At 42.6% G+C, this 23,407-nt stretch overlaps 1 protein-coding gene across 8 annotated transcripts in view; it reads left to right on the top strand.

Moving 5' to 3' along the window:
- The window catches only part of DDX11 (DEAD/H-box helicase 11), a 127,488-nt gene that overhangs the window by 44,477 nt on the left and 59,604 nt on the right, over nucleotides 1-23,407 (top strand). For all 8 annotated transcript variants that reach the window (XR_015059198.1, XM_085885042.1, XM_085885037.1 and 5 more), the window contains 5 exons: nucleotides 2,482-2,569; nucleotides 2,699-2,883; nucleotides 5,829-5,981; nucleotides 15,625-15,671; nucleotides 15,954-16,033. Coding sequence is in view for 7 of the 8 variants with exons in the window: in XM_085885042.1 (XP_085741168.1) it covers nucleotides 2,482-2,569; nucleotides 2,699-2,883; nucleotides 5,829-5,981; nucleotides 15,625-15,671; nucleotides 15,954-16,033 (553 nt within the window). In the remaining variant the exon portion in view is untranslated. The remainder of the gene's footprint in view (nucleotides 1-2,481; nucleotides 2,570-2,698; nucleotides 2,884-5,828; nucleotides 5,982-15,624; nucleotides 15,672-15,953; nucleotides 16,034-23,407) is intronic.

Raw genomic sequence — 23,407 nt, 5'->3', positions numbered from 1 at the left:
TATGCCAGCGTACTACGAAAAAAAGCCAGCGTACTACGACGTATGCCAGCGTGCTCTTAACATATACAAACTTACCCATAACGTATTCGACGTGTGCCAGCGTTTTAGTCAAATTTTGCATACGTCAGGCATACACTGGCTAAATCGTCAAGGTGTGACAGGGTCTTAAAATGAAGATATTTACCCTACATTTGGGTCCGTTTGTTTGTTTGTTTGTCTGTCTGTTTGTTTGTCCGCACAGAACTTTGCCCCCCCCTGCTCTCTCTGCGATTTGTCCCCACCACATTTCCACAGGGCGCTCAAGGTCCGCCAACAACCCCCTTCTGGTAAAACTACCAAAATCACGAATCACTGCTCATCTTCACTCTTTCATTCCTCTTTTTTTTCCCGCCTTTGGAATAAACTTCCTCACTCTATTCTTTCCCATTCTTCCCTCCAGGCTTTCAAAACAGCTGTTCACCACCACCTCTTATCTTCCTCCATCCAAATCCTCGATCTTTTCTACCCCCGATAATCCACCCAAGCCCACTTCCTTCAATTCCCCTGCTTTCCTTCCTGAAAGTCCCTGTAATGTCCATATTCTCTTCGCCATGTTCCCCGTCCCATCCCCATCCCCATCCCTCTCCCTTCCACAGTTCACCAAATGTGTCTGTTCCCCACTGTTTTGTCCCTTCCACTCCCACCCCTCTTGTCTCATGCCTCCTTGCTGTGAGTTGTGTGTTTGCTCTCATACGAGCCTCGACCAAGGTATACAAAAAAAGAGAAGAAAAAAAAACTTTCATGTTTTTCCCCGCAACCTCTTGTCTGATTGAGACAAAATTTTCACCATTGGTGCAACTCATGTAGAATGTTTTAATGATAATTATGATGTCATGGGTCATGTGGTGTGGCAGCCATATTGGAAAAACTTTGGACCTCTGTACCTCTGAAACCACACCAAGGAAAAAATTGAAACTTTGCACCTGGCAAGTACTTCTCATGGGGAATGAGTTTAATTTTTTTTGATGACATCATAGGTGCCCTCATTATGACATCATAATTGCATATGGAGAATGCCAAAATTTTTGAGGGTCATCTATGGATAAAATGGTCCACAGAAAAAAAAAAAACATCACGACTTCATCGGTCACATGATTTGGCAGCCATATTGGATTTACCCTAAAACTTGTAAAAATACACCACTCAAAAGAAGTCTCGGTGAGGGTTTGCAATCTCTGATTGCTCTTTTTCTTGTTTCCAATGCACTGTTCGACAACTTTTGCAATGATTTGGATTTATATATGAAATTCCTTTCTTGTGAAATCTGCTTTTTGGAAAAATTGTCCCTGCAAAGATTGGATCATGACTTTGTGATTGCTATCAATTTTTTTGTTGTTGAAGTAACTAGAATGAAAGACCCGTTGATTCAGTGATGGGAATACCAATATTTGTGTAATTGCTAATTAAGAAAAAAACAAAAAAACGTTGTTTTAATGTGGGGGAAAATATTAGATGGTATATGGATACTCGCCTCGCTATACATTCAGGGAGTGAAGAGCGGGAGAGTGTTAATGGGATATTCATCACAGCATTTTTAGATGCTAAATTCTGAATAATATACAACACACTAAGAGTATGATGAAATTTTTTTTTAATTCTTGCTTTCTCCCTCCCATTCTTCCTTTCTTCCTTCTTTTGATCAAACTGTCTGGGGTACGTATAGGCATGGGCCATGCCAGGAAATAAGCTCTCCTCATTCATGTATGTGCAGCATGTTATATGCTGTGCATGCGTTTATTGCTGTGCTGCATGCGTATGTGCATGCTGCGGTGCCGATTGTGTAAGGGGTACTGTTATTGCTTATTGCTTGATTGTTGGTATGCCCTATAGGACAATTGTTGACAGATTGATTCAGACACACCGAGACCGAGCTCCTTTTATATATTAGATACATGCATACAACCTCACCGTTGAAGACTTTGCTGTTATATATGACATTCCTACAGGATTCTATGAGATATCACTCTGCATGTAGTGAGAGACCATTGCTCATGTACATTTGCCTGCTTGTTCACATTGCTTAAATATCATGTAGTGCATTTTGGACAGGCTTAATGCAGGTTGGCCTACAGGTGTGTCAAATATAGCCATATAACTTGAAATATTTGGGTGTAGCCCAGAGGTCAAATGGGAATTGTCACTGTTTCGTTGTGTTGTCAGAACGAAGCAGATCATTTCTAATTCCTCCCTGAGCATCAATATTGTATACAAAGAAAAATCACTGATGTTCCTCTAACAATAATATAGCAACGTTGGCTCTTAGCAAATTACTAAACGTACATGCTCCTCCATAAGCCTTCAACATTACAGCCAATTGACTTCAGTTGAATCCAAGCCAAACACCTCACCTGATGAAGTTGCAATATATATTTTGGGGGAGTAAATCGGCACATGGATACTAATTTTATTATGGATGATTGCTGTGGCCTTGGCTCTTTTCAGAACCTCTGTGTCAATGAAGATGTGAGACGACTGGGGTCATTGCAGATGATTAATGATGCTTGTCTCGAGCTGCAGAAGGGCAGGAAAGGTATTTTGTTTGCTTTTATTGCTTGTCTTGTTGAGTAGTTGGATTCCATTTAGTTATGCGAATGTACTTATTACACTACTTTTATTGTTTTTGATGTCAGCAGCTTGTATGGTTTTGTTTATGTTGCAGAAAGTAAAGGTGACAAACAGAAGAATTCCAGGGTTTGCTGCCCATTCCGTAGACCTGCAGCACTCCGTGTACTTCAGGCTGAAACACTGGCGCAAATACGTGATGTGGAGGAGACATGCACACGTGGACGTGAGCTTTCTGCCTGCCCGTATTATACCTCTCGTTCTGCTGTACCTGCTGCACAGGTGGGGAATTGAGTGAGTCAGAATAAAGAGATGCTTGTATACACATGTTTGTGTTTCTTAATATTTTGCATTTATTTTTTCGATATTATTTCTGGCCCACACTCACAATTATACATATTGTCGCGTTTGAGTATCCGTTAACACGGAATTACTCAGAGCCGGGACGTTACGGCCCGATACATGGCCCAAGTGATCTTTTAAAGCACTGTGTTCAATTTTACTTTTACCATTCCCCAAAGTCACCCAAATGAGCCAAAACGACGACAAACGCACACGGCAAGCAGATAGCTGAAACACGATTTATTACCTTTTTAAAGGATTTATATTTATCATGAAAAGCACAGGAAAAGGGTTGACAATATGCTATAGTAACGGAAAAACCAAAGGCGCTATAGTAATGCAGTCGGGACTACCCTTTTCTCTTTGATGCACTGGTGTGGGCACAGGACTTGATGGTGTCCAGAGGCAGAAGTCAAAGGTCATGAGTAGACCTCCCACTTGGCTACGTGGTCCCCTTTGTCCTTTGACCTCCAGGCGCTCCAAAACAGGGTGATCCAGCTTGGGTCTAACCCACACAAAGCTTATCCTCCAAGTGAGGTCTCCGTCTTAGTTGCTCATCAGTCTCTCTTGCGATGCGTTGCTGACTACTCGATCACAATTGTGAAGTTTCACGTCAATTGATTAAGTGGTTCCAGAGAAAGCATTATTTAATATTTTTCTTAAATCCAATATGGCTGGCAAGCCATGTGACTTATCAATTATTCCTTAACAACCTTGTACACGCATGCCTTGGGGAACATTTGTGTGTTTTCCCCTCGATCTGTCCAGCCGTTCTGGAGAAGATTTTATATGTTTTCAGGTAAATCCAATATGGCTGCCAAACCATGTGACCTATGACGTCGTATGTGTGAATCTTTTGTTCCTCATGTTTTGCCGTATCTGTAAAGTTTTTTGCCTCGATCTGTTCAGACATTTCGGAGAAGATTTTTGAAGGTTTTTTTTCTTTTGTAAAAAAAAAGAAGCAATATGGCTGCTGAATTACGTGACCAATGACGTCATCAATTTTTTTTTGACAATTTTATCCCTAGATGACCCTCAAAAATTTTCATACTGATTGGATGTAGCGTTCTACATATGCAATTATGACATCATAATGAAGGCACCTGTGACGTCATTAAAAAAAATCACTCATTCCCCATGTGGAGTACTTGCTCTGTGCCAAGTTTCAATTTTTCCCTTGGTGTGTTTTCAGAGATATAGAGGTCCAAAGTTTTTGTTTTTTTCAATATGGCTGCCATACTTATCATTAAAACATTCTACATGAGTAGTCACGCCAATGGTGAAAAGTTCGTCTCTATCTGACAAGTGGTTGCGGAGAAACACACGAAAGTTCTGTGTGGACAAACAAACAGACAGACAAACACAGAAACAGGCAAACAACCAGACCCAAATGCAATGCCCTCTCCTTCGGCGAGGGTAACTAGAACGGCACTCGGTAGAGCGCATACCTCCACCACGCTGAACAGTTTACATTTTGTAACTCACTGATGGGCCGGATTTGGATCCGGACGTGAACCAAATTAGAATCAGCTTGTTATTGTCATCTAAACAACTCATCCACATAGTTTTGTCATAAGTCGTCCACAACTTTTTGAGATATTGTGCTCTATTGTATGTTCTTTTGGTCCTGCCACTAAATGGTGAAGAATTTCTTTAAAAAAACTTTTAAAATTCTTGGATCTGCATCTGGATACAGATCTTCAACAAAATCAAATCGATTTGGCCTTGTCACACACCCAACCTGTTCACCAAATTTCGTTTGAATCCGTCCATAACTTTTTGAGATATCCTGCTCACAGACAGATAATTGCTGGGTGTAGTGGCGTGCACCTGTAATCCGGCGACTCGGATGCTGGGGTTTTATGCCATGCTAATAGATGGCACAAAGCAGCCTGGCTGATAGTGACACCCAATCCTGATTGTCTGTTCAGGCCAGATCAGATCTGTGACTTGCTACAGGTGTGATGTAAAACCCGTACTAACCTGTTCATGGTCGAGTATTGGCAACTAAACTGGTTCCCCCCACCAGGTCACCCTGGTGCGGAGGGTGTATGGACATGGACACCCACCAGGATTAAATACAAAACCTGCCAAAGGGCTAAGGAGCTCCTTGTGAGCCAACGACCATCCATGTCTGGTGCCAACTGCGTTCTGCAGCCATCCTCCTGCAGTTGGTTACCTTCCCTCGGAGGTTGGTGGCAGGATTTGCACTCCGGCCACCAAAAACACTTCACTCTGCAAAACACACTTCAGTGTGTGTCAGGGTGGTGCTGAGGGGTCGTCCACCAGATGGTGGTCTCCTCTGTTTAACCTGAGGCGGTCCATTTGGGTGAGTGCCTGGAATGTGCTATCCCTAAGAGATGTGGGTGGGGTAGGAATCTACCGAGGGAGTGGCCAGACAGAGGCCCCTGGAGTAACAGTGGAAAGTCGACGCAGCAACGTGCTGTAAAAGCGCATGCTCCCAATGTATGTATGTATGACAGAGAAACAGACAGGAGTGAAAACAACCTCCGTCCACCTTCGGTGGTGGAGGTAATCAGGAAATCAAACATCATGACTTTCAAGGGGAAACTAAAACCAACCTTAATTACCACTGTATTTGTTTTTATATTTTCCCTTTGTACTCACCATAGTTGTGTAAATGTTTAACAAAAATATTTGAGAAAATGATGAGTGGAAGAAATCTTGATGACTGCCTTGACCACTGGGAGGACTTGCATACGTGACATACAGTGTCGGGAACCTCTTTTAAAAGTCAGTGAGTGGCTAGTTGTGTTTTGATGAGGATTTTCTTTTGATGAGAAAGTTTGGTCACTTTTCCCACTGAGCCACACTGTTTATTCACAAGTCGGCCCAATTCTTATGCTGGTGTATTACCTTTTCAGTTGGTGGTGCTTCCTTATCAATCCCTGCTGCACGGCCCAACGCGTCGTGCTGCGCGTTTGTCCCTGAGGGGGCAAGTCGTTATTGTGGATGAAGCACACAATCTGATGGACACAATCATGGCCATACACAGCTCAGAGATCAATGGGGCACAGGTTTGTATGAAGAACCATTCTTATTTTATGCCATACCATGCTTGTAGTGGTGATTAATTATGATGTCCTTGTAGTCATTTGGTCATGTCATGTACATACAAGGGTTTGAAACCACTGATCTTCCACAACTTCTTATTTTCCTGTTCATTCCATCCTTTACTTATTGTGTCCAAGAATTAACCCGTTTCCCCTACTATCAGTTCATATCTTCTATCACCTTCCTCTTCCATGAGCCTTGATCTTGTAGAGAAAAAAAATTAACTCACGAGACATCACAGGCAAAGTGATTAGTTTGCTTACTAACCTTTATCTGATATATTGTCAACTATGTGGCACTGTCAATCTTTTTCTAACTTTACGTTTACCTGTATTTATCATTTTTCCTTCATTCTAGGACCTTTCACATCTCTTTTTTTTTTATTTCCTTAGCCCCGGGAAATCTGTGAAACTAAGAATCACCTCACCCACCCAATTACGCAGGGTCAAGTTTCTTTTCACACCTCATTTTGAAAAGTGGGATAGCACCGCAATTTGCTGGGGTTAATGTAGCCCTGCTCATGTCGGGTGAGTACTGCAATTGTGGTGCAATTTCCAGAAATCGTCTGAGAGTTGGGGCCAAGCTCTGAGGTGTGAAACGACAGTTTCCTTATCCCCAGGTTCGGCACTGAAGCAGAACAGAAATATATACTTTGCCGTCGACAGTCGCGCACTGACCAATCGCAAAGTAGCGCTCCTATGATGTCATAAATATTCATTTTGGTTGTGCATTCTTGCTCTAATGAAAAGACCAGCTGACAACATAAGACCAACTGATGACAAGTGTTGTCCTAACGACAAGACTGTCGATACGCCAACACCAATTAGTTGAGATATCATCCTGTACTCGACGTTTGTTGCCAAACGCCAAAGTGTGATGCTGACAGCTGCCCATAGTTAAGTATTCATCTTCTTGATTGATGGCCTCAGCTGATGGCACAGAAATGGGAAGGTGGTACAAGTCGTACGGAAATTGCGCACGCAGTGGTCCAGACGTTTCTGTCAATCGGCGCTGTTTTCATGCGCATTGCTGTTGACACAATCTTCCTCATTCGGCACAAGTTGTACAATCTCTCATAGCTCAAATTATCATCAAACTGATAACGACACCTCCATATCATTCTCTTTGTGCATTCTAGTCCATATCTTCGATGTCTTTCCCTCGCTTTTCACTGAAAAAGTTAAAATGCGGCAAAACAAACAGCAAGCGATACATCAATGGAAGGTGCCATGTTGGGATCGGTGACCCTTGACCTACATGTATTCAATTCTTATTGCGCAAGTGCGTTGTATGTTGAATAAATCATGCATATTCATGAGAATAGACTTGATCAGGGTTAGCGTTCATGAAGCGTGAACAGAAAACCAGGGGTTAAGCATTAACCTGGAGTTAAGAAATGGGGTTTGAAACCAGGTTGGCTAAGAAAGCATGGGGTTAAGGTTTGAGGTGTGAAAGCCCTTTAATTAAATGGAGTTTGAGGTGTGGGATTTATTTAATTTCACTACTTCACCCCCTTCCCCCCCCCCTCCACATCCCCAATTTTATTTTTTCCTTTGGGCCATAACTCAGACTTTTCAAAAATAATCTTTTTTTGCATGCGTTTTCATTTCTGAAAAGCATAGTCGTGGTTGTAATAACTAATATGCTGAATATATATTGTTGTAAGTGTGAATGAGGCTCTTAGGTCCTAAACTTGTTTTTGGGAAGCTTTTAAATCATTTCCATTACCTGTTCTATGATATATTTAAATATACAAGGAAATACCACCCGTCGCATCGCTGATGGGGATACTAAAGTTGGGGGGGGGTGGAGAGAGAGAGAGAGAGACAGACAGACAGACAGACAGACAGACAGACAGAGAGACAGAGAGACAGACAGACAGACACAGACTTTTGAAATCTTTTTATTTCAAAAAGTATAAAAGAAACAAGTAATGAACAATTTCAATCAATGTATATGAACAATTAAGAAACAAGAATACATGAGAGCTAATTTATGCAGCAAAAATGATTAATGTCCTTCCAACCTGCACAAGACTTCAACTTTGCACCATTTCTGAAGGAAACCATTAATGTGAGACTTCTCTTGGTAAAAATGAAATTACATTTTCAGATGGGCGCATGCAGAGCCTTTAAAGGCGAGCAAGGCACTGCAATCTTCTAAATTAACACCCAAAATAATTCTCTTCCGAGTAATGTATATCGAGAGCTTTGCTTCAGCGAGCAGGAAATTTACAATTTAAGATCAGACATTCTTGCAAGATACAGGCATACAGTACACAAAATAATGGAAAGAAAAACACAACCAAATTCCTGGAAAATAAATTTCAAGAGTTGGAAAAAGCGGAACCAGCCTTTGGCATCCAACATGAACGTGGAAAATGTCCTTGAAGCGATGGCAAAAGACATTCATCAGCTGACGTAAGGTTCAGTCTTTTACGAAAACATGTTTGAAGGTAAGGAGTAGTGTGCGGGCCTCCACTGTATGTCAAGCACGTTGAGTCACAGGTGACATATACATGGAGGATCAGACAGGAGATGATGGAACCCCTGCAGGCAGAAGTTCTTTACAGTGGGTGGTCAATGTGCTTTTGGGGTTGGCAGAAATAACAGCATTAACACATTGCACATCCAGAGCAGTCTTTGTACAGGTTTGTAAAGGCTTTGTGGAGGGAGCGCGAGAAAAACAAAAGTCAGGGAAGTCAGGGTGTGTTGTACTTGCATCTTGAGCACCATGCAATAGAGGCCACAATAAATTAAAATAATTGAAAACTTTAACAATTGAACGTAGAAGATGTCCAATTAAATGAGCTAACTTAAGATGGCAGACTTCCAAAATCTGGTTTGGGGCCTGCCATCCAGAATAAGTATGATGAACAAAGTCCCTTTCAAGAAAGAAACCAGATTCAATGAAGGATTGAATTAGGGACCTACTTTGGTAGTCATGATGGAACAGGCTGTTGTAAAAGACATAAGATTACAAAATTTATACGAGTCCTTGTTAATAGGTATAGATAGGTTTTTGGAAAAGAACTCTTCAAAAACTTTTCTCCACCCGAAAAATTCCTCGGCTGCATTTCTAACTAGAACAGCAGTTGGTAGAGCGCATGATCTCACCTCGCACGCTCATTCTGAACAAAAATACCATCATTAACTGAACATGCTACTATTATGGTACACTGCTATTATGGCCCATTTACTGGTATCATCCATGCACCCTATTATGTCACATACATTGCCATTATCCATAGCTATATTGATTATTATTGATTATGAGGATACTTAACAACCACTTTTATGCACATGATGGCTAAATTGTGTCAATGAAGATGAATATGAAAAATATTTTAAACTATATTTCTTATGGCTGGTTAATCATAATGTATGAAGTTTCAAATCGATCTGTTAGCCGGTTTTGGAGAAGAAGATTTTTTTTTTTAAATGTTTTTATTTTCAATCCAATATGGTCAGCACACCATGTCTCAATGACATCTTCATTTTAATTCTTCACTTGCTTCGGGTCGTAGATCAGATGTATGAATTTTCACGGTTTTGGATAAGGATTTAAATTCAACCAATTATGGCTGGAATACCACTTGCATTTTGAGCACCATGCAATAGAGGCCACAATGATGTCATCATTAACAACATACAGTGCCTATAGAAAATCTACACCCCCTTTCAAATTTTCACTTTTTGTTGCCTCATAGCTTGGAATTAAATTGCATTAAAATCAGACTTTTTCCACCTTTATTTACATATTGTTGCGAATTCGCGCCGGCCGGCTTGCGGACGGCCACGTAACTCAGATCGTGGCACGTCGCCCACCGGACGGACAATTGAGTCGTGACCCTCTGGGAACTATCGCCCGGAGCCAGTCACGGGTGGGTCTTTCGACCTCACCACAATCGTGCCAATCGGCCACCCGCGTAGGATAGGGTTGTTTGCCAAACTCGACCTACTTAAGTACCCACGCAGATGGTAAACTGGGCGATCGTACCTCGCCGCAGGTCGACTCCGGACACGAGCCGCTTGGGCGGCCCGTTCCGTACTATCGGGACAATCGAGCGGTGTTATCGTCAACCTCGACGGTTCAGATTATTTACCGGGATGTTGCACCCACTACGAACCCTTTACGTGAAGCAAGATGGAGGGTCAATAGAGAAAAGACAAAGCGAAACGGGAAAACAGTTCACACAATGCACATTTATTTCCCGGCACACGGAAAGCACGTATATACAGCCATACAGTCAAAATGCACAGATATAGCAATTAAAACAAAAAAGCAACAACGGCGCAGAGTTAATACCGACTACGCGCACACACGGCAACACGTATACAGTCTACTTTACAGACGGCGCCAACGCACATTTACTCAAAAGCAAAGGAAAGAAGCCACCCTCATAGACAAGGGGGAAGACAGGCCTGTAGGCCAAATGTGCACGTGACCTGGATGAGCGGCCAGGTCCGCGAGACCGGGTGGGTCCTACCCGCGTCCTCGTGACGCGTTGGCGGGCGAGCCACAAATGTGGCCGCGCGGCTGTACCCCGACTCCGTGCTCCTTGGCGGGTTTCGTTGGCACCACATGTGGGGTGGGGGGGGGAACGGGGCCCCCTTTTGCACTATCTCAGCGCGGGGGAAAGGGAGATTGTTGATGCCCTGGGAGAGGGGAATAGCTGGCTGGCTTGGGTCCCGCGACGAGACGAGCGATCCCACACCGCAACCTCGTCGCCGTCCTTCTGGCCTCGGACCCGAGCTCCCTTGCCTGCAGTTCCACCGCTCTCACTCGCCCGACTCTCTCTGCAACTCTTCTCCGTTCCACACTCTCCTCAGCCGACCCTCTTCAGTTCCGCGCTCTTCTCGCGACTCCACCGACTGACTTGACTCTACTACTCTTTCAGTTCCGCACTCTCCTTACCCGACCAACTCGACTCTGCCTTGCCAAAACTCTCTCGGCGACTCCAGAACCCAACTCACTTCATTCGCCTTGCGCTCGCCTTCTTATCGGCTGGCAGGAGCAGTTAATATGCAAATATTCGGATCAGGATGACCTCGGGAGCGGAGCCACGCTCGCCCATTGGTCGGAGGAAACGGGGGCGTGAACCTCCCCTGATCCTAGAATTTGCATATATCGACTTCACACACATGCGCCTGGAGGCGGGGCCAAGCCCACCCCCCCTCGCTCGCTAATTGGACGGAGGAAAAGTGGGCGTGTCGAGTTTTTGATCCGAATTTTCCCTCGGAAAGGCCGCTATTTGCGCTCGCGGCTCGGTGCGCTCGGCACCAAACGCCGAACGGGCCCGAGACAGCCCGACGTTCAGTGTTCACAGGTGGTGCGGGAATGGCTGTAGAAGGAGAGAGGTGAAGGTGGTGGAGGGTTTTCGGTGGTGAGGGTTGATGGTTATGGTGCCGTTGGGCATGGTGGTTATGCGATGTTTGCGGGATTGAGTTGTGAAGGTAAAGGTCGTGGCTGTTTGCGTTGTTGTTGTTGTTGTTGTTGTCTGAGGGTTGGAGCGTGGTTATAGTTGGTGACGATGGCTGGCGTGGTGGTTAAGGTGGTCGTTGTGTGATGGCGGTTGAGACGTGGTTGGTTCAAAATAAAGATAGAACAGAAAAACGGCTATCTCAAAGTGTCGCAGCCCGAATGGATCACATTAATTCCCTCTATACAATGGGTTTGGGCTAACTACACATGTACCTTATCGAGATATCTCACCTGAGGGTCCTGAATGGTGGTTTGCGAATTTCCACAGCCGTAACACTATCATTACCCACAACTTCCAAGTGAAAAATTCTACAAACTTCAGAAATTTAATTTAAAATACAAAACTACAACATCTCGGTTGGATAAGTGCCAACCCCCCTTATAATAGCAATTGTAAATTAGCTCGGGTGTAACCAATCACCTTCAAAACCACACACCAAGTTAATTGGATTCCACCTGTGTTATAGTTATTCTGATTATTTCAGAATATAATCAGCTGTTCCTCTAGGTTTCCTCTGCTGGGTAGTGCATTTTACAGCAGAGACTCACCATGAGCACCAAGGAGCTTTCAAAAGACATCTGGGATAAAGTTGTGGAAAGGCACAGATCAGGGGATGGGTATAACAATATTTCAAAGGCCTTGAATATCCCTTGGAGCACAATCAAGACAATTATTTAAAAAGTGGAAGGCGTATGGTACCACCAAGACCCTGCCTGCATCAGACAGTCCCTCCAAACTGGATGACCAATCAAGGAGGAGACTGAACAGTGAGGCCACCAAGAGGCCAATGGCAACTTTGAAAGAGCTACATACCTTTATGGCAAAGACTGGTCACTGTATGCATGTGACAACTATATCCAAAGCACTCCACAAGTCTTGCTTGTACGGTATGGTGGCAAGAAGGAAGCTATTGCTCAAAAAAGCTCATCTTCAGTCCCGTTTGAGGTATGTATAAACCACTCCGGAGATTCTGAAGCCATGTAGCAAAAAGTTTTGTCATGTGATGAAACCGAGATGGAACGTTTTGGCCTAAATGCAAAACATTATGTTTGGTGCAAACCCAATACAGCACATCACCCCAAAAACACCATCTCTACTGTGAAGCATGGTGGTGGTAGCATCGGGTTATGGGGATGTTTCTCATTAGCGGGGACTGAGGCACTTGTCAGGATAGAAGGGAAAATGAATGGAGCAAAATGCAGAAAAATCCTAGAGGAAAACCTGCTGCCCTCTGCAATAAAGCTGAAATTGGGATGGAAGTTCACCTTTCAGCATGATAACGACCCAAAGCACACTGCCAAATTATGCTGGAGTGGCAAAGGAATAAAAAGATAAATGTCCTTGAGTGGCCCAGTCAGAGCCCTGACCGAAATCCAATCGAAAATCTGTGGCATGACTTGAAGATTGCTGTCCATAAACACTCCCCATGCAACTTGACTGAGCTTGAACAGTTTTGTACCGAACAATGGGAAGATATTGCCCAAGCAAGGTATGCAAAGTTGGTAGAGACTTATCCCAACATACTCACAGCTGTAATTGCTGTCAAAGAAAGGTGCTTCCACCAAGTATTAACTCAGGGGGATGGACACTTATCCAACCAAGATATTGTCGTTTTGTATTTTTAATTAATTTTCTGAAATTTGTAGAATTTGTTTTTCACTTGGAAGTTGTGGGTTTCGATATGTAAATAATGGTAGAAAAAGTCTGATTTTAATGCAATTTAGTTCCAGGCTATAAGGAAACAAATGGTGAAAATTTGAAAGGGGGTGTAGACTTCCTATTGGCACTGTATATATATATATATATAGTTCTGTATGAATCACCAAGTGGCTTAAGCACTCCAGCAAGAGTTCCAATGGAGTGGTTGATAAGGAACAGCTGGCTTGGCAAGCGAATGCAAGCTGATTGGTAATGGAACACGTCCCTGATAAAGGTCTTGACACGCTTGTAAAGTTTGCTGAAAGGCAGAAAGCTTACAGCACCCAGGAAGTGATGCAGCAGAACCTCATACAAGAACATTTCATGAGGAAGACGCATGAACCAATGCAGCAGTCTGACAAAAGGAAATGGTTCAAGAAACCCTCGAGTTCGACAAGATGATGAGCCTTATGAGTCTGAGAAAGTGGACGTTGATACTTTAGGTCATTCATCAACTTCAAAAGACAAGTTTGTGTTTTATAATACAGGTGCATTATGGTTTTGCATAATTAATTTGGTAATTGCCTTTATACTGTACTGGGATAATGTTATAATTTAATCTATTTTCACAGGCAAAGTTTATAAGTTGCTCTTTTGTATCATTCTATGTAATATTTAGATAGCCGGCATATTTGATTAATCGGCAGGGGCAAAGTCCCATGAGTGCCGATAACACAGCTTTTACTGTACAACAATACAGGAACTAGACAAAGCATCATACAAATACCTTGGAGTTGAAGAGGGCCACCAAATATGTCAAACAAATGTGCGAAACAATTTCCAAAGAATACTTGCATCGAACGAGGCTGATCCTGAATACATATCTCACCCTGAGAAACAAAATTGAAGCCATCAACCAACTAGCAATACCAGTATTCCAATACAGCTGCAGAATAACAAGCCAGATATCAAAACAAGGATACTCATCATCCACAAAATGCTCTACAAAATCAGTGCATCCCAAGATTATACCTACTGAGACGAGAAGGAGGCAGCGGCCTGATGGAATTCAATCAAGTGCACAGAATGACAACTGTCAGATTGGCTGAATACGTGAAAAGTTCAGAATCCAATTTGTATGCAAATATGTAGACAGCAAGCCAGAAAAGGTAACCCGACAGTAAGCCTAACCCAGCGAGCAAAATTTTTTCAAAAACAAGTACAAATGGATGATATCACACACGAAACCAAAACGGCAACTCATACAGCCCCAATGATTGCAAAAAAGACCAAAGACAAATATAAAGCAAAATATCACCAGATATACACAGACAACTGGAAGAACTGCAAAAGAGCAGGAAGATAAGACTTGGACTTGCTCAAAAAAAAAAGACTTCGACAGATTGAGCATACCACAAACAAGGCTCATCGGGATGCTCAACTTGGATGGAGAACAAATCATTATAAATGCCCAAGACTAGGGACACTACACGGATGGCTTTAAGAAAATGGCAGGACTGAGTCAATTGGACAAGTGTAGATTTTGCAAGGTAGAAACGAAGCACAAACCACCTCCCATCAGGATGTAAAAACACTCATGTCATAACAACTCTACACACAAAGGCACAACAGGGTTTGCAGGGTAATACAATGGCACATCTGCAAAAACTTCAATATCCCAGTCCCAGAAAACTCATGAAAACACGAACCAAAAGTGATAATTGAGAACAAGGAAGTAATACTCACATACGACCTGATGATCCCATCGAGCGTGAACATAGAAAACAAAGCATTGCAACCGGATATAGTAATGAGGTTTTAAAAATAAAAAACGTAATTGAAATTGAGGTGTCAGTTCCCAGCGATTTTGGCCTAAACAATGCAGAAATCAAGAAATTGACCACATACCAAGACCTAAAAAATGAACTGAAGAGCACCAAAATTGTACCAGTGATTATTTGAACTATGGGAATGATGAAGAAGAACCAGAGTTAAGAAAAAAAATCCTATGAAATATTAATACAAACGAACTGCAGTTGGAAGCTGTTCAGGGCTCAGTGATGATCCTGAAAAGTGCCCTCAGAACAAAACTTTGAGAACAAGAAAACCTCACAGAGTGGCCCATGAATCATGACCGCCCCCCCCCCCCCCCCCAATTCTCATATGGCGATAACAACCAACAACATGCACACATTGCAATAGTTTAACAACCCGTTTGGGGTGAGACTAATAATGTCTGCTCAGCAATTGGAATCCACCTTCTTGTTTCTTGTTCACCTTCCAAGGTTAAATCTATTTGCTGCTTTACATTCGTTCATTTAGTCACATATTCTCCTTTTCTCTCTCCTGTGAAAGCAGCTTTCTACATTCATGACACCATTGGACCACCACCTAATAATGTCAAAAGCCATCTCTGCTGCACAGAACAATGATTGCCATTTTAATTTCTTTCTTTCCCTATTCCCTTTTCTCCTGCCTTAAAGCTCTGCTGCGCACACTCCCAGCTTTCACAATACCTTGAGCGTTACAGGTCAGAATGGCTTTTTTCAAACTGTACTTTTCTTATTTTATATATCCGTTCTCTTTGCCTACATTTCAAAATTTCAATCCTCACTCTCTCATTATATTCTATCTTTTCTTTAATTGCACTTTTAAACATTGTTTGAAATGAAATCGCTGCTTCTTCTTTTCAATTAATGTATTTATATGTTTACTATTGTTTTTGCTCTTTTATCCCAACCCCTTCTTTTCACCTTGTCTATCACATCATGTCTCTATGATGTAACTTCTCTAACATTTCCCTCACCCACAGATGTAGACTTAAAGCCAAGAACATCATGTATATTACTCAGTTAATATTCGTTCTCAGCTGTTTCATCAGAGTGCTTGGAGGTAAATATTAATTATCTGCATGTCAAGATAAATAAAACCATTCACCTATATTGATTAATATGGCAACAAATGGAACCCATTCTTTTTTTTTTTTTTTGAACATTTTATTTCTTTTTGAGTTAAAAACTCTTAGGCTTTAATTAGCTGGTGTTTGATATGCACATGTTGAAGTTAAAAGTCCCATAGTACCTGTTTGGAATCGTTCAAAAAAATAAAATTTCAAATGCAAAAATTGCAGAATGTTGACCTTCCTGGTATGTCCCATCCATTCCACTTTGCTCCCTTCGTCGTCTTTCCCCTCCCGATCTTAAAAAAAATCCACTGACTTCCGTTTTCTCCCCATCTCTTCCTTTTCTTCCCTTCTCTTTCCCTTTTCTCAGTTTTCACCACCCCCCACCCTCCCTCTCCAAAATACACAATATATAGTTGCCTAATTCCTACAAAAATTTGCTTTTTGTTCAGGCTAACTTATTGACTTCTTTGATGCTTGAGAGTATTGTTCAACATCATTCTCATTCGGACTTTACTTAATGGTTTTTCATTTGTATGCGGCACAGGGCTGCGGGATAGCATCATTGGCTGAGGGTGCAACTGTGCCGCTGATACTCCGCTTGTTAGGGTAGGAATTTGGAATTTGTTCAAGGTGCCAGTGATAGCTCGCCTACTCTTTGCGAAGGTTACCGTGGGATCTTTAACGTCAGATTTAATGTTGGCAGACATGATGCCCAGTTTAATGTCTATCCGAGGGACAACACACACATTGATGAATCACCTTGCCTGTGAAACGTGATCCTGGCAGCCCTGACCTCAGATCACTGTCGTAAAAAAAGGCGAGACAGCTTCGAGGCTCTATGCATCCTGTCAGTAGGACCTTACCAGCCTATAACCGCTGTTGCTCTGGAGAGTCACTTAATGGGACATAGAATTTTATTGTGCAATTTTCTCTGTGTTGTATCTTAATTTACAACTAACAAAGGTACCCGGCATTGCCGGGCAATGCTGGGTCTCTCTTCCCACCCCTTCCCCTCCCTCTTCCGTCCTTCCCCCTGCCTCCTACCACCCCACCCCCACTCTCCTCCCAGAAAGGTACCATAAAGATTGCCCAGGATGTCACGTACATTTATTAGACTATCACAAAGCACATATTTCGAGACAAGCATTTTGTTTATCAAGCTGCAAAATATTGAACAGAAATGTCAACAACATTGAACATATTACTGTCAGTGTGACCACTCCTTGGCTTTTTTCACAAGATCTTGGCTATTCGTTGTTCACCTTGGCATCTTGGTTTGCTATAGGTTTTCTATTATCATCGCTTTTCCGAAACCTTGCGAATTCTTGGCTTTTTTTCATTGGCTCACCTTGGCATTTATGAAAATGAGGAGTGGTCACACTGATTACTGTAATGCTTTTGGGTATGCAATATTAAATGTTTTTCCATCAAGGGCCAGAACATGCACAGTATATGGATCAAAATATTTTTTATAATTTTCCCAGGGTCTATATATGGAGAAGTTAGCTGATGTGGTACCGTTTTTTAAAGCTTTTTTTTTTAAACCAACTCTTCTTTCATTATTGAGTTATGTTGTTAGATGAGCAATAACATTATAGGCCATCAGCCATGGCTCAGGAAGTGCCTGAAAATCAAGTTTCGTTCCACTCATCGGGGGTAGACAAAACCTTGATAATATGATAGTATACAGGGTGTCCCAAAAAAAATACAACTTTTTATCTGCAAAGAGGATGGTCATAACATATATTTTTTAAAAAGATATATGGCTGGATAGAAAGCTGAAAGGTTGAAGTTTATTGTACCAATGTCAAAATTGCCACCAAAATTTAAATTTTGGTATAGAATCGTCGTTTTCATTTAGACCACATGTTTGACGTAGGCTCCACGTTGTCCGATCACTGCCTGCAAACGCGTTGTCATGTTCTCCATCACTTTGGGAAACGTTTCCTGAGGAATGTTCTGGATTTCTCGGTGGATGTTTTCCTTCAGCTGATCAAGAGTCTGAGACCTAGGGTTTCCATAGATCCTGTCCTTGAGATACCCCCACAAGAACAAGTCTGGAGGAGTAAGGTCAGGGGAATACGGTGGCCACTCAACGTCTTCATAGAGGGAGATAAAGTGGCCCTCAAAATGGTTGAGAAAACGCCTTGTTTCCCTGGCTGTATGGGGCGGTGCCCCATCCTGCTGGAACTGGGTTCTCATCTGGATCAGGTTGTTTCTCCTACGTGCCTGAGTACGTAGCTCAGGCAGATATAATTCCTGAATCATTTCGCGATAGTTCCACTGGTTTACCGTGCAAGTGTGTCCCTGGTCATCTTCAAAGAAGTATGGACCAATTATCCCATACCAACCAACCGCCACCCACATGGTGACTTTGAGAACTGATCGAGGCACCAGTTCAGTTGATGCATTACCAGGATTTTCAGTTCCCCAGTACCGAAAGTTTTGCTTGTTTACCTCCCCGGACAAGTGAGCATGGCATTCGTCCGTCATGTGAAGTTTTTTGAGGAAGTCTGCATCTTCCTCCAACTTTCCTGAGAACCAATTTGCAAAGTCTAGTCGTTTGCATTTCTGTTGATCTGTAAGCACCATTTCCGTTTGAATTTTGTATGGAGAGGCATGAATGTCTTGGCGAAGGATCCTCTGAACGGTGCTCTTTTGAATGTTTGTTTCAGCAGAAAGTCGTCGAATCGATTTTTTTTTTTGGACTCTGAACTACCGCCTGTCTCACCATTTCCACATTTTCTTCAGTACGACCTGTCCTCTTCCGACCACTGTGACCCTTGTGAAGATCACAGATGGTTCCCACATTGGTAAACTTTGCGATGGTGCACTTTATTGTCCGAAAGTTTGGTGCATGGCGCAAGTGGATACCGAAATGTCTCGAGTGAAGATGTTGCACCTGTATGACACTTTTCGTCTGGTGCCAAAGTTCAACAATTTTCGTCCGTTGTTGTACGGTCAGTCTTGGCATTTTTCTGGCGCTTGCTTGGTATCAAAATAAACTTCAGGGTCTCTGCAACAAGAAATGAAGCATTAGTGACAAAATTACTGCTTTTTTAGGATCAAACGAAGCATTTTAAAAGTTTTATATTTTTTTGGGACACTCTATATATCCAAATACATACGTATGCAAAAGTTCTCCACTCAAATAGCTGCAGTTATTGTGTATTTTCATCTTGAAAATCAATGCATTCCCCGCGCTCTCTCATTTGAATTTTCTCCACTCGGATCACGTGTCGGCCATGTGACGCCTCGACAGCCAATAGATCGGCTGACATCGTATGCAAATTTCGTCAGACTGTCATGTGACCAGCTAAGTTGTCCAAGATGGCAGCTTCCTGCAGTGAGGAAATCACCGGCAGCTGATCGGCGATTTATCGGTAATTTTTGATGAATATGGCCAGTGAGGACGCTCCCCAGTGTATTATTCACCAGGACAATGTGGCAAATGAAGAAGTCAAACGTTTTGCTTCTGTAAGATGGGATAAATGGAGAGAAAGTGTCAACAAATGGCTCGTCTTAGACGGTCACTAACGATGTTTAGCCGAGAGTGCCGGTGCGGGAGGACTAACTTCGATCACGGGCCTATTGTACCCGGAGTTCCAGCGCGGGAGGACTAACCATTGTGCAATGCCAGCGCATCGACCCATCGAATGAATGCCATTGACCCTGCCTCGGACAGCTTTATATATAGCCGGTCAGCCATGGCCGGACATTACATACGGCCGGCGGAGCAGACAACTGGGCAGTCGAACCGGTGCTGATCGACACTTGAGGCGCACCCAGTCAGCGCGAGGATTGACTTTGCCGCATCGCTAGTCGTGTGGCGTCTTCGTCTGGGAAGAGCAACCCTCGCCTCACCATTGTCAGGGTGGCCTTGGGCCAGCCCCGCAGGGTTGAGTCGATGTAACGGGGTGCCGGGCAGTATCGTGTGTCGCGGAGAGTTGATTCAATTATATTTATATATTTTACACCCATGTAGGTCGGCTCTAGTGTTGAAGACGTTCCAGACCTCACGGGGTGGGGACCCAGCCTCCTTACCCGTCACCGCGTCAGCCCCTAGACAGCCCCGACTACTACAATAGGGAAAGCGGGGTAACCTAATTTTGGCTTTTCGTGGGAGTTGCAGGTAGGTTGCTAGCCAAAGGATGTGTACTGCAGTTCTGTTGCATTTTGAATCGAAAGTAAAGAGAACTTTATTTGCAAGATCAAACCAGATAAATACATAATTATCCGTCATCAAGAATTATCCGTCACCACAAGGTGGGAGGCTCGGAATTCACTGAGCTGACCAGACGCGATAGTATCTAATTTCCTATCTCGGCATCACTTGGATGACAAAGGTCAATCTGCATCAGGGTTTATCCAAGCAACCTCTTCTTCGTCATCATCAGAAACATCAGTATCATCACTGTTTTCGGTGTTGGCATTTTCACTGTTGGTACATTTACACATGTCTGTACATGGTACATTGTTTTTTCGACAAGAGCACCTCAACCCTGCACACTTCAAAACATTACAAGAACAATGGCTTACTTGTAAGAGAATATCTGGACTTGGATTCAGTCGCATCCATGTGATGCCGAGTTTACCATCAACCATTTGCCAGCCATGTCCTACAGGAGAAGGCGTTTATCCACTGGCAAATACATCGTTGATGGATTGCCACCTGGTAATTTGCTCGTAGGGCATGCATGTGCAGTTTTTTTTTGGCGATGGTTCATACATGCAATCATCAACAATCGCAGAGTCATCTTGCATGGTTTGTGAACAACGTTTCTCAGCCCCACGTATTCTTTTTGCATTGATGAAGCAACTGTAGCAAGTGTCATGATAGCCCAGATGAGATGACTAGGGATTTCTTCACACTCAAAAAACACTCGTGCACTCTCGGCTAAACGTCGTTCGTAACCGTCTAAGTTGACCATTTGTTGACACTTTCTCTCCATTTATCCCATCTTTCAGGCGTAAAACGTTTGACTTCTTCGTTCGCTGCATCGTCCTGGTGAATAATACACTGGGGAGCGTCCTCACTGGCCATATTCATCAAAAATTACCGATAAATCGCCGATCAGCTGCTGGTGATTTCCTCCCTGCAGGAAGCTGCCATCTTGGACAACTTAGCTGGTCACATGACAGTCTGACGTAATTTGTATACGATGTCAGCCGATCTATTGGCTGTCAAGGCGTCACATGGCCCACACGTGATCCGAGTGGAGAAAATTCAAATGAGAGAGCGCAGGGAATGCATCGATTTTCAAGATGAAAATACACAATAACTGCAGCTATTTGAGTGGAGAACTTTTGGATACGTATGTATTTGGATATATACTATCATATTATCAAGGTTTTGTCTACCCGCCCCCACCCCGATGAGTGGAACGAAACTGCACGATACAGCTTACGACTGATGGCCTATTACCTTTTACATTAATTTATAGATCGTGTTTGTATTATTTTCGGTTTTTGAATAAATAACGATTAGCGCATTTGAGAGGTCACGGTGACTCCTTCACTGATTTTACTGATCGTTGTAACGTCCTAATTAAGTTATTTTTCACATCTGATCTTATATTTGACGATTGGAGCTTACCATCTCACTTATTATATAGGTATCCAGGTTGCAATCCAAAAATATTTGGGCTTTTTATGAAGCATTGTATTTATGGATATACCTTCGGAGATGGCGACAGGTGGTGGCTCATGTGTTTATAGGTTATGAATTGTGAGAAATGACTGTTTAAAACCCCTAGTAAGGAGCATCATTTAAAAAATGTGATCCTATAAAGTTTTGTCACGATTAACCTTGGAAGCTCAAAGGAGAAGGGAAAATCGCATCACTCCAAGCTCCTAATTTTAAAACTACAGCACTTACAAAAGTGATGTATACAGCGATTCATAGGTATGACGATCAGACATTCGATGATATCAGTGAGGAAAGTGGGGAAAAAATTATTTTCAGCACTTTATCGTATAGAAACTGATGCGGCCTGTTCTAAGTCAAGGCATTAAGCAGGCCGAAACAAAATGGTGGCTATAGACCCTTGCAAGTGACAGCTGGCTGACCAAGATGGCATGCCACCATCCTGGTAAGGCTTTAGATTTCGTAAGTATATTGATGACTTTCGTCATTTGTTTGTGTTTGTTACTTACGAAATCTTTCGATTTCGTAAGTATATTGATGACTTCCGTTTCTGTTTGTTTGTTTGTGTGTTTGTTTGTTTGTGTGTTTGTTTGTTTGTAGGCACGATAACTCGAGAACGGAAGAAGCCACCAATGTCAAATTACACCACGTGATTCAGGAGGGTGGTCAGGTGATGGCTCGTGCTGATTAGATTTTGGTCAAAATCGGTCAAAGGTCAAGGTCACAGTGAGGTCAAACATCCAAAAAATGATAACTTGAGAACGGAAGAAGCGACCAATGTCAAATTACACCACGTGATTCAGGAGGGTGGTCAGGTGGTGGCAAGCGCTGATTAGATTTTGGTCAAAATCGGTCAAAGATCAAGGTCACAGTGAGGTCAAACATCCAAAACATTCGATTTTTGATGGTTTGGTACAGAATCATCATAGAAACTTCTGGTTTGCGTCGCTACCTTCTCAAGAGACAGCTTTTATGAGACAAGGTCAGAGGTCAAGTTGACGATTTCGAAAGTACCAGTCTATGACTGCTTGTTTGTGTGTTTGTTTGTTTGTTTGTCGGCAGGATAACTCGAGAACGGAAGAAGCTACCAATGTCAAATTACACCAAGTGATTCACGAGGGTGATGGCTAGCGCTGATTAGATTTTGGTCAAAATCAGTCAAAGGTCAAGGTCACAGTGAGGTCAAACATAATTCCGTAAATTAATGTGGAGAAATGGAGTATTTTTGCTTCGCTCGACGTTACGAGTTCGTTTTAACTTCGATTTTAATTTTGTCTTCGGTTTTTGCGATCGCTTCGGACGCTTTAAACTCGGTTGTCGAAATTCTGGTAAAAATCGGATGTTTTGGAGACGTTTTTAAGATTGTATAAAAAAATATTTCACTCAACGCGTCACCGGTTGTCCCATGATGCAGTGCGCTCGAGCAGACTCGTCTTTTAGTCACATAAAGTTTTTTCCGTGTGCGCGCTGAAGGTGTTTTCTATAAAGATGGTGTTTAAAAGTCATTTTTTATCCCAATAAAGGTTATTGTCGCATGCCTGACTCGCTGAGCCGTCGGATTATGTAAAGATTGTTGGTGGATGGCCGAATATTATGGTTTTGTGACTTTGATAAAATAATTCCGTGGAGAAATGGAGATTTTTGCTTCGGTCGACGTTATGATTTTTGATGGTTTGGTACAGAATCATCATTGAAACTTCTGGTTTGCGTCGCT

This window comes from Eptatretus burgeri, chromosome 6 (genome assembly GCF_056783735.1).
Source record: "Eptatretus burgeri isolate ZD-2024b chromosome 6, Ebu_testis_v1, whole genome shotgun sequence".
NCBI classification, from domain to species: Eukaryota; Metazoa; Chordata; class Myxini; order Myxiniformes; family Myxinidae; genus Eptatretus; species Eptatretus burgeri.
The sequence above is the reverse complement of the archived record's forward strand: the minus strand, read 5'-3'. Positions and strand labels throughout refer to the sequence as shown.